Raw genomic sequence first — 11,674 nt, 5'->3', positions numbered from 1 at the left:
GACGTGTAACAGAAAGAATGTACACATATCTATGTTTACAGTTACTGTCCTGGGAAAGTCCTTAGAAAACCATGTCAGCAAGCTCAGAAGCTGAGCTTTCAGGGCGACATCTCACCCTTTTAGGTTTAACAAAAAGAAATGAATAAAGAAAAATGAACAAAGAAACTAGCAACATTATAAACAATCAAAAAAATAAATAATATGAAAATACAATACTCCATACAATCAGAAGGCTGTAATTTCAGGGTGATATCTCACCCTTTCGTTATTACAAAAAAAACAGAAAACCAAAAAACAACAGAAACCCCAAAAAATAAATGAAACAAATGTCCAACATCAACATCTGCTTGTGGATGGCTCTCAATTTGGTCACGGAGGCAGAATCCACGGCCAAATTGAAAGGTGCCTGGGAAAACTTATGAAATGCTATGACAGCAGTCTGTAATTCTATCAATTGGGCTGATCCAGCCTCATGACTCTCTAAAAAAACCCCCCAAAAAAAACCAGCGACATCAATGGAAAGATTAATGTAATAAACTTGAGGAGCAGAAACTGCTCACAGAACCCCCTCCAGCATCTACTGTACCAGTGGGTCAGTGTCAGAGGTGACTTTAAAATCAGAGTCCCCCTTTAATAGGCCAAACAAGGGAGACAGTTCTGTTGTGGTCAGTCCGTATAAGGACACAACCATGTAAAAGTCCATTAATATTTGGACATCATTCATGCAGTGTCTGCACTGAATGCAAAAATGATAATTGCACCTCGAAATGCAGGACTGTTTGTCCCAAAATCATTTTGACCCTCAAATAACTTCAGGGAGGTTGTAGAAACGAGCAGCAGGAAACTGCTTGCAAACTTTAGAGAGGGCTAAAGCCCCATATCATCGGTAAATGCCGGCAAATTTTGCATGCCTTATGGCAAAATCTCCATTGATATCTCTGTATGGGCTCAGCATTAATGATAGCTGGCACCAAAAGGCAAATTTCGGTCTGTCATCGGGATGCAGAGGAATTGTAAAAAACAATCCTTCAGATCCACAATGAGGACTAGCCAATCAGCAGGAAGCATGGCAGGTGAAGGCATGCCAGCCTGCAACATCCCCATGCTTTCCATCATAGCAGTAACTTTCTGGAGGTATTGTAGCAGCTTCCATTTCCCAGACTTCTTCTTGATACAGAAAACAGGAATGTCCCAGGGATTGGTTGAAACTCCAGATCACAGATTGTCCTTGCATCAAGTCACAGATGGTGACTAGTCTATCATGAGAGAAGACAACAGAAAATGCTGAACAAAGAGTCAGTCTCAAGTTCTTCTTTGCTTAGAAAGTGTCAGCATCGGGTCCATCAGCAAACTTGACAATTGTGATGTCCATGCCAGTGTCAAAACCCACGGAAGCTAATCTCTGACAGCATCTCACCAAGGATGGACAGGGTGCAGACCCGTTCAGGATGATCCCTGGTTGTCAGAACAGCAGTCCGTGAACCCAGGGAGGTCCAGGGAACCCGAAGCCACCATCTCCCCGCAGCTGGGTCTCAGCTCTGCGAATATAAAACTCAAAAGGCACAAAGTGAGCAAATCCAGGTCCCGCAGGGATAGAAACAGGAGGGATGAGTGTGGAACCCATGGCAGAAATGCACCCCAGGAAATCCGAATCAATGTCCCCTAGGTGAGCAATGGTGCCTTGGGCAGTGACATTCAACCATGCCACAAGAAGAGCACTCAAGCCCTCACCCACCGGACCAAAGCATTTGGAAGCACATGGAATGCCTGATACGCTCAGCTGCACAGTCATTTTGCAAGAGTACAAGGTCCACAGGCCAGCCGAAGAGGCTCCAGCAGCCTGGGACCCCTGGCCCGTCAAGGCCACCGGCTTCTCCCCCGCAGCATCACCACCCGAGCCAATGATAACCAGCTCAGGACCTTGGTCTGCCACAGCCGCCGGGGGCGACGGGGGAGGGGTGGCTCCAGCCGCAGGCTTTGGTGATGCCCGGGAACCCGAGGCGGGGGGGTTAGGAAGCAGTTCGGCACAGCCCGCCTCCAGCGCTGGGAAGGACCGAGGCGCTGGTACAGGCACAGCCTGCGAAGCCGCGGCATTGTCCTCCTCTGCTGCCAGGGAACAGCCTGGGCTCGCAGGGGGAAAAACCGGCAGCGTGGGGTCGGCAGAACCCGGCCCGGCGCCCGCAGCACTCGCAGAACCCGCCCCCACGCCACACGAATCCGGAGCGGGGGGGGGCAGCGCTGAGAACCGCCCCTAACAGTGGTTCTTCAGGGGCGAAAGGTCCAAGGAGCGGCACTGGCTGCTCCTGCAGGGGAACAGCGTGCGTGGCTGCTGGCATGGGGCCTGGGCCCGGCCCGTCCCCCACTGCGGGGTACGGCACGGCCCAGCCGCAGCAGGGACACGGGATAGACCCTGAGGCATCCCCCAGAGGCAGTGCCGCCACCCGTTCAAGCACCCCCACCTCGGTCTGTGCCGGGAGGGCACACGGAGGAGGCGACCCCACCCCGGGCTTCCACCGCCGGGGCATGGGCCGAGGCGGCATTACACCCCCTGGGGCCATGGCACCCCTGACGGCCCGCTGGCAGGGCTCCAAGCCCGCCTCAGGCTTACACCGCCGCGGTGCTGGCCGAGGCGGGGTCACGCCCATCGATCCCGCGGCGCCTCCGTTCAACCTGCTGGGGGCCCCGGCGATCCTGGGGGAGCCAACCGCGGGACCCGACCTCAGAAAGCCACACCTTCCCCAGATCCCAAGCAGCTGGAGCAGCCGGGGCTGATAACCGACCAGCAGAGAATCGATCAGGGAATCGCCTAAGGCGTCCCAAGCTGACTGTGAAAAAGTCGCTTCAACCACAGGGAAAAACCCCTCAATTCTCCCATACTCACACAATTGCTGGAAGTCAGCATACAAAACATCAATCCCTCTTTGATCATGCACTGTACGCCATATCGCCAGAACCAGACCCTCCGTAAGAGAAAGCCCAAAACCATCCATAGCCACAGGCTAGACAGTACCCTGTAACACACGTGCAAGACACGTCGAGGTCACCAGATGTTACCGCTGAAGATCAATAGATCACGCGGACACAGGTTGAGGTGTGGTGCAGAAAGAGCAGAGTTTATTTTTCCTCCCAGGATTTATAGGCTTGTGACCATGGCCAGGGATTGGATGGTCAGGATAACACTTTCTCACTGCACTGGCCATGAGAGATGTCCATCACAAGACGTGTAACAGAAAGAATGTACTCATATCTATGTTTACAGTTACTGTCCTGGGAAAGTCCTTAGAAAACCATGTCAGCAAGCTCAGAAGCTGAGTTTTCAGGGCAACAGGCTCTTGAATTCAAACATTTGCTTTGAACTACCTTGCATTAGCACAGAAAAGCCTTAGGTGCTAAATGTCTTTGAGAACTGAAGTACTTTGGCTGTAGTGTGTATAATGTAATATTCATCAATCTTTCAAGTGCAAGTAATAATAGATAGCAAATTGTGAGTACCTACAGCTCCACCTGGGAAGATTCTGCATAGTTTTACCTTCTGCTGAGCTGGGAATATGGATCACACCATCCATAGCCAGGAATGTGTTTCCATGAGAGGACAGACCTCATCATGCCTGCAAGAGAACGGTCACTTTCCCTTCTTTAGAGCTCCTGCCCCATCTGGCCACATCTGGTTAGTTTTATCTTTGAACTCCATTAGATTCTGAACTAGAAAATCTTAAAGGGAGCACCTTGGTGAAATAAAGAATTATTTAAACTGTATTCAGCAATTCAAGTAGGAAAGAGCTTAATTTGTTTTCTTTTGCTCTTCTGAATGTATTGTGTTTCTTTCATTATCATAGATGTCCATTAAGTACTTTCTGTTCTTTCATTTGCTTATGGTAGGCAGCTACTTCTGAGTAAATCAGGAGAGACAAATACAGAGAGGGTAGGATTATGTTGGCATGTGATTGTTGACTCACTTTCCAAAGAAAGAATAGGCTCAATTGTATAATCCCTTTTTTTTCCCCCTTCTTCATTCTGGCACATCAATTCACTATGTTATTGTTTTTATTGCAGCTTGCTAAGTTTGCAGAACAAGTGACTTCTTTGAATGTTAAAAATTACTAATTTTGTAGCTTTTCACAGTAAAAGTGCCTTTTTTTAAATGATGAACTATGATATTTTGAACACTGCCTATTAGAAAAAGTCTGTCTGTATCCAGGATGGTGAAATGCTAAGGCAGCAGTGAAATTATTGTATACAGGTGTGTGTGTTAGGTGTATTTCTCCACACTCCCTCCAGTCAAATAGTATGGTCAGAATGCAAATAAAGAGAAATCCTCACTTCAGAGGGGAGCTGGGATGTGTGGCTGATGTAATGCTTACCAGATGATACTGCTCAATGACCAGTGAACTGAGCTTCAGACCATATTTAAGACTTTCTTGTGCCATGCCTCCATGTTAAGAGTAAAATATTTGACTAATATTTGACTGGGGAAACAGAGAGTAAACACAGAGGAAGCAGGTTTGAGGGTATTTTTTGTTTCTGTTGTTTTATTTTTATTTTTTTATATTTTTATTTTTATTTGTAGCAGGAGAAGCTCTCAGACCTGTAAAAAAGGAGCCACAAAGAAGAGGGGAAAATGACCACAAAACCTGCATTCCACAGGGCAAGAAACTAGGTAGTTACATTTCTGCAAGGGGATCTGCATTAGGAACAGGGATAGTTTGGCACTGACAGGTTGTATGAGGTGACTCATCAGGCTGTGGAGTAATGTTTTGAAGGTGAACATGGCCAGAGGGGTGATGTACTACTGGACCAGAAGCAACAGCGATAGGACTCAGTGTGACTGAATTCCCTGTTTAGTAAAACTCTTCAAGGTTACTGTGAAAGAAATCTTGCCCAAGGAGGCTCAGGTGTCTAGTGAATACTTCTGAATTTAGAGTAGGCTGAAACTGTTGACTGCAGCAAAACTAAGTTTTGCATTATATTGATAGAAACAAATGTATTTTTTTCTAAATTGAAGTATTAATCTCTATAATATAATATAATATTTCCAGACCTGCTAGAGCAGGGGCTGTTGGTGATGTGAAAGCAATTTCACTAAAAGCTGATTATGCTTCCTCAATACCCAGATATCCTTGTAGATACCTGAAGTAGTGTGTTCAGTTCTGGGCTCCCCAGTAGGAGAGAAAAATAGAACTGCTGGAGAAAGTCCTGAAAACTTCACAGCTCTGTGTTCTTATTTCCTCTGTTGCTTCAGAATGTATATGCAAGATTTTATACTTGAGACTCCTAGTAGTTACAGTCACATGGTTCCTTTGCAGAACAGGATCTTTTTTGTGCCCTTCCTTTCCAGGTGGTTGGAGGCAAGGTAAAGAAACCAGGCAAACGAGGTCGTAAACCAGCCAAGATAGACTTGAAGGCAAAACTTGAAAGAAGTCGTCAGAGTGCAAGAGAGTGCAGAGCCAGGAAGAAGCTGAGGTACCAGTACTTGGAAGAGCTGGTTTCAAGCAGAGAGCGAGCCATCTGTGCTCTCAGAGAAGAGCTTGAAATGGTAAGGAACTATCATTTAACCTAACCCTCAGTATTATCTGGGACCTGTCCTCATGAACACTTGTTCTCAGGAGCACAGTGACAGTGGCATTTGGCTAGCCAGGAGGTATCAAAACATCAGATGCACCCAGCTGTTTGCCTGTTTTGTTGTATAGAATACAAATTCATGTCACAAGTTATCTGCTGGTTCTGGACTGGAAGCAAATGAAGAAAGTGCCACTACATTTGAGTCTGTTGTCTTTGAAATGTTTGGTTTTGAAAAACCTTTGGCTGAGGTAGATTGTGGGAGGAGGTATTGAAATATCAAAGGGCAAACATATATCCACAGGATGTCATTGCTTCCCTGTTGGGGAGGTGGTTTCTTTGCAGCATGCTCTCTGTGTAGGTGGTTTTAGGATGTGTAAGATGGGGGTCTTGGCCAAATAAACAGCATTAACCAAAGAGAATGTTTCATCAGGAAATACAGACACGGCAGTGTCATTGAAATGTCACCACTGCTGAGAACACTGCCTTGACTTGGCTTTAGGTTTGTTTGAATGGGCGGGGCTAATCACTACAAGTCAGCCAGTTTAGGATCAGGTGAAAAGCCAGCCAACTCTCCACAAGTTTTTGATGTGCTTCAGGATTTGGCAATGAAGGATTTATGATGAGGGAAGTAGGAATAAGGCACATGTGCTTCCACAGTGCCTTGCGCAATGGGAAAGGACCTCTTAATAGTTCATCAGCCCCAGAGTCATGTGAAATATTTGTTTTTAATAGGCCATGAACTGGAACGGTATTCTCTCATGCCAGCAGTGAGAAATTGCACAGAGTGTTCCATGTTGTTTAATAATTACAGTAGTCTGTCTAGTGCTGCCTCTGAGTAGCAGTTTATTGACTGAAAGAGGCTCTGCTGAGGCCAGGTATGTGGCCATGGCCATGTGCTCAGCTCATTAGGGCTCTGCAGTTCTGTAAGAGGCTTCAGCTCAGTACATTCAGACCTTAAATGAATATACCGGAAGGTAAAGATTACAGCCCCGTTTTGTCTGCTAATGTGATCCTGGCAGTTTGCTAAGGCCTAATGTGTTTGCATATTTCAGTACAAGCAGTGGTGCATGGCCATGGACCAAGGGAAAATCCCCTCGGAAATAAAAGCCTTGCTAACTGGAGAGGAGCAAGGCAAAGCGCAGCAGAACTCAACCAAACTTGCCAAGGCTGCGAAGACAGAAGCAAACAGCAGCAATCCCTGTACGTATCCAGCCTGTGATTAATTCCTGTTTTGTTACATCTTTTGTGGTGTTGGAGGATGGCTGTGGTGTAGGAAGAAACATAAGGATGTGCTTTTGGGCACAAATAGTTGATTGAAGCAAAGAACTTAGTGGGTAGTACAAAGACTCTGTGTAATGTTTACATGGACAACACAGAACTTCCACTATAGAGGAAGCTGGACAGTTATTTTTAAAGAAGACTCTGTGTTTCACCAAAGCCTGTGGAGACCTGTGAATTTCTTAATTTCTTGCAGCATTTTCTGGTTTTTAATGCAAGCTAAATGGAGCACATAAAACATAATTGAACTTTAAAAACTTTGCCAGAAAAACCATTATTCTAGCTGCAAGCACTCCAAGAAAGAAATGCTGGACATGGGATTTCCTATGGAGTCTTCTTTCTGACTCCTTTGTGCCTGTGCAGGGAATGAAATAGGCTTCTTCTGGGAATTGGAAATTGAAAAGATCATATGATATAAAGTTATATTCCTGATACTATATGCAAAGGGAGAGAGTTAAGGTGTAGCATGGGCAATTCTATATCTTACTTCTAATTTTGTAATACTTTGTGCTACAGGCTAAATTACAGTTCACTGAAAAATTTTTAAAAATAGGAGTTTCTAGCTTTATGTTTTTAAGAATCAACATGAAAACCACTTTTTCAACCATAACAATCTTCCCCACTTGGTGCATCATTCTCAGGAGGCCGATGCAGAACCTTCCGCGCTGCAGCAGAGGTGGCTTGAGAGGTGGCAGGAGGAAGAATGCTGTTCTGAAGAGTGGATGCATCCTCAGGTGCAGGGCAAAGGATCCCAGTCTGTTCTCTTCCCTTTGCTCCTCCCCACATGAAATTCTTTCGTTATGGTGTTCCTAAGTCTTCATGGGGTGGGGCTTTTGGGGCAGCAGTGTTGGTGTATGTGGAGTATATGTGTATATCTTCCTTTTGCTACACTGCCCTACCCAAATACAGCTGTGGCAGGACTGGGGTGTTCCCAGCACAAAAGTGGAGCTGCTTTTATATCAGCCCAGAATTAAGCTGACTTTGTGTTTGGTGGATATGCATTTGTTAACTGTTGTGGAAGACTGTGAGATTCTGTAAAAGAAAAGCTAGAGAAGAAGCTTGTAACAGCTTTGCTAAAGCCAAACCCAGTACTGTAGGTTGAGGAGAGGGAGCTGTATCAAAAGCTTTCAGTAGGAAGATTTATAGCAGTGTCATTTGTAACCTAAATGTAGGTGTTGCTCTCAGCATCCATTTGTAATATACCATGTCTTTTGTGTGACTGGGATTCTTAAAGAGGTATTAGATACATTTCCCTCTTCTGCCCATACTTCTTCCACTGGGTGCATTTTCCACCCGCTGTGCTCCTGGGAAGACAGTCAAGACATGTCCCTGTAGCCTGCTTTCAGTAGGGGAGCAGCAGCCATTCCCTCTCACCCGCTGGATCCTGATACCTTTCCATAGCTACCTATGTTTTGGGTCCTAGTACCTCTCTGGACAGCAACTAAATGTGAATTCTGCCATGCTATCCTGGTTTCCTAGCCAAAGACAATGCCAGGAACTGATAGCAAGGAAAGCAAGTTGCATCAGTTTCGTCTTGTACTAAGAAAGGTGATGGCAAAACTCGTCGGAGGATGTACTCATCCCAGTTATTGACAGATAACCTGCCACTTTCTGCAGACTGCTCTTTTTCCTGGATATGCTTTTTATATTCGTATGATGCAATGTGGAGAGTGGAGCTCTCAGGATTTTCAGATGAGGTTTGGCTTGCTTATTCTGCTTTGATTATGACAATGCCTTTCTCTGTATTTTATGAAATGCATGGAACATTTTTTAATCTTATATTTTCAGCATTGTTTCATAGAATAAATATTATAATTAACTACTTTGCTAAATGGAGTGTTGCCTTTTTGTATTGAACTAATTGAGTCTGTTTAGCACTGTCTCGATTCAGGATGGGGTGAAAGCACTGAAAATAATCAAGTACCGTATTTCAGTGTACAGCACAATTGTTTTCAGAATTCCATTCTAAGCACCTGTGTATTGAGCCTTAACACATATTTTTAGGTTGATTCTTTAGACCCTGCAACCAGGTTCTTAGTTAGCAATTGCTAAAAACATTCCACAGACACAGAAGACTGTTAAGAGAGGTTAAGTCACATTGAAGTAGAGATGGGGAGGATACAAGAGTTCATGTTGTGTTGTCTGTGTCCTATCCTGCCCACCCCCATCCCCATCATGCACCCTCTGTATCTGAAGGTCAGCACTATAGTTTGTCCTGAGAGATAGCAATAAAGCCAACCCATAAGTTTGGGGATTTTTGTTGCTGTTGAAGCCTTACCTGTTCCTTTTCCTGGATTTTCTGGAGGAAGAAAAACTCTAGGCCAGACGTTCAGAACTATACTCGGCCAACCTTGTAGCTGGACTTGATAACATGATTGTACCAGAAAGTGTAATGGATTATTTTGGGTTATAGTTAGTTTTACACAGTCCACTTTCAGATGTAAACAATGTATTGTAATTAGACACACATATCGAATGTTATGCAGATGCTTAAGTGGCTTTCAGAATCAGGGATGTAGAAAACATGCAGAGGAGTTACGGTGTGTGACCAGAACAGCTCTGCCCAGCACTCAGTAACATGATAAATGCAGCTCTGATCTCGGCAGAAATACCCTGCTCATTTTCTTCGCTCTTTCTCTGTTTCATATGCTGTGATACCGAACAAGAAGCCTCTCAGCAGAAAGGTTTCTTTCCTGGAGAAAATGGAGAGTTGGAATTTCTCATTGTGGTGAGCAGCAGTTTCTTCTGTTCCTTCTCATGGTGGCTCCTGTTTCTTGGCTTAGTCAGCACTTGACTTTACAAGGCTGTGTTTGGCAAGCCTGTGCCCAGCTCTGTGGCACAAATAGTGGTATCCATGTTCTGTCAGGTTTCTTGTGCTTTGTGCAGATGGACAGGAGGCCTGTTACCACCTTCATCATCCTGGGTTGTCCTGCAAGCAAAAATCTGTGACACACAGTTACAGCTCTAACAGCAGCTTTTCCATCTGCTCTAGATGCTGTAGTCCATTACAAAATGTAGGTTTCCTAGTATCAGTCATTCATTAAAGTTCCACGGCTTACATCACGTATCAGGTTGTGCTGTGTTATACATTTTTTGGCCATAGCTGGATTTCTGAGTCCTTTATTTTGAAACTTGAAGTTTAACAGTTCCCCTTGAAAACCAGCAAGTGTTTGTGGTTCATGCTGGTTTGCTGCTCTAATGTCATACTCTTCATCCTTGTTGGGATGGTTCCTAGGAGTGATACAGCCAAGTCCTCTGATCAGGAGTCTCGTCTAGTTCCCTAAATAATGTAGGGTGGTATAATCTTACCCTCTCTTTGTATAGGCTGGGTACAGCCGTGTACATGTTTCTCCTCCGGTGAGTGAGCACAGATGGTTCTCTCTCACAAGTACTGAAGAAAGGAAATGAACCTGGAAATGCCTCATTTTCTCACTTGCCATGGAAGTCTAATTTTCAGCCAAACCCATTTGCTGAGGTAAAGGTGGGTATCTCTTGGAAACTGTCCACAGTCTTAAAAAAATGCTGTATGTACTACTTGGTGTTTACACCAGCACCAGAACTCCTGTTAGGGTTAAGTGTAGTAAGACTGAACTCAGTGGATGATGATGGACTGTACAGTTGGACCAATCCTTTTGGGGAGTGTAACACAAGGATGGGCCAGATAGTGGCAGCTTCATAGAAAAACGTGTGTTAGATCTTGTATTTTTGTATGCTGTATATGTGCTGCATGCACAGAATCCTGCAGTGGAGGGGATACCTTTAATTAACTCATCATTTAACTGAGAACATTTTGTAATTATGTGTAAAAAAAAAGAAAATAAACACAGTCTGCTTTCATAATCTGATAATAAGTGTTTGTCAAAGAATTAGTATCCTGTTAAGTGCTTTTCAGATACTATCTTAACTTATATCAGGGGTTTATTTTAATGTATTAGACAAATTTCAAAAAGCTTTTCTCTTTCTTGACAGCTGAAATCTGGCCAACTTTGAGAGTGCCTGTGACAGGTTGTTTTTCCTTTTCTTTCCCTTTTACATTTTAGGTTGAAGATTAACCTACATTAATAATGAATCTATTTTTTTTCCTGAGGAGCTGGAGGTTTGGGATCATAGCTTCATTTGCTACTTTCCCAGAAATTGTACTCTCTATAGGTACCTATAAAATTACTGTTAATATAAGAAGTAAATGTTTGAGCTGAAACAAGAACCATAGCTCCCCTCATTGTGCTCAAGAGTTACAGCATGGGTGACAGAGGATGTGCTGATGTAGAAATCCCTGTTGGAGGTAAACAGGGAAAAATACCAGTTTGTGAGTTTCTACTCTGTGTCACTGAGTATTAATTTCTCCAAAAGTTATATCAATAAATTAATTTCTTACATTACTCCATTGTGAATTTGTGTAAGAAAACTTAAGCTTTTAATCCACAGTAAAACCTGAGGTGTCCCACACTGAACAGCACATCAGTGGACTAAAATTCAACTGATGCTGTATTTATGGAATGTAGAGGTTGTTGCATGTAGATCTATCATGGCTTTCCAGTGCCTGAGGGGAACCTGCAAGAAGGATGGGGAGGGACTATTGACAAGGACCTGTGGCAGGTCAAGGGAGAATGGTTTCAAACTGACAGAGAAGGTTTAGAATAGATATTAAGAAGAAATTCTTTACTGTGATGCCTATAACAGATTTCCCAGAGAAGCTGTGGATGCCCCTGGAGGTATTCAAGATCAGATTGACCTCTGAACAGGCTTTAAATTGCAACTAGAAAATGCTGTCATTGGTCAGCTGCACTTCATGGAAAAAAAAATAAACTAAAAACCTAAACTGCTTTTTAGTTTGTTG

At 44.1% G+C, this 11,674-nt stretch overlaps 1 protein-coding gene across 1 annotated transcript in view; it reads left to right on the top strand.

Moving 5' to 3' along the window:
- The window catches only part of CREBL2 (cAMP responsive element binding protein like 2), a 17,026-nt gene extending 8,357 nt beyond the window's left edge, over positions 1-8,669 (top strand). Inside the window, exons 2-4 of the mRNA XM_015627058.3 lie at positions 5,336-5,533; positions 6,612-6,759; positions 7,479-8,669. Coding sequence (XP_015482544.1) covers positions 5,336-5,533; positions 6,612-6,759; positions 7,479-7,480 — 348 coding nt within the window. The 3' untranslated portion in view covers positions 7,481-8,669. The remainder of the gene's footprint in view (positions 1-5,335; positions 5,534-6,611; positions 6,760-7,478) is intronic.
- Positions 8,670-11,674: the final 3,005 nt, after the last annotated feature.

The sequence above is a fragment of the Parus major genome, chromosome 1A (assembly GCF_001522545.3).
Source record: "Parus major isolate Abel chromosome 1A, Parus_major1.1, whole genome shotgun sequence".
In the NCBI taxonomy this organism is placed as follows: Eukaryota; Metazoa; Chordata; class Aves; order Passeriformes; family Paridae; genus Parus; species Parus major.
The sequence above is the reverse complement of the archived record's forward strand: the minus strand, read 5'-3'. Positions and strand labels throughout refer to the sequence as shown.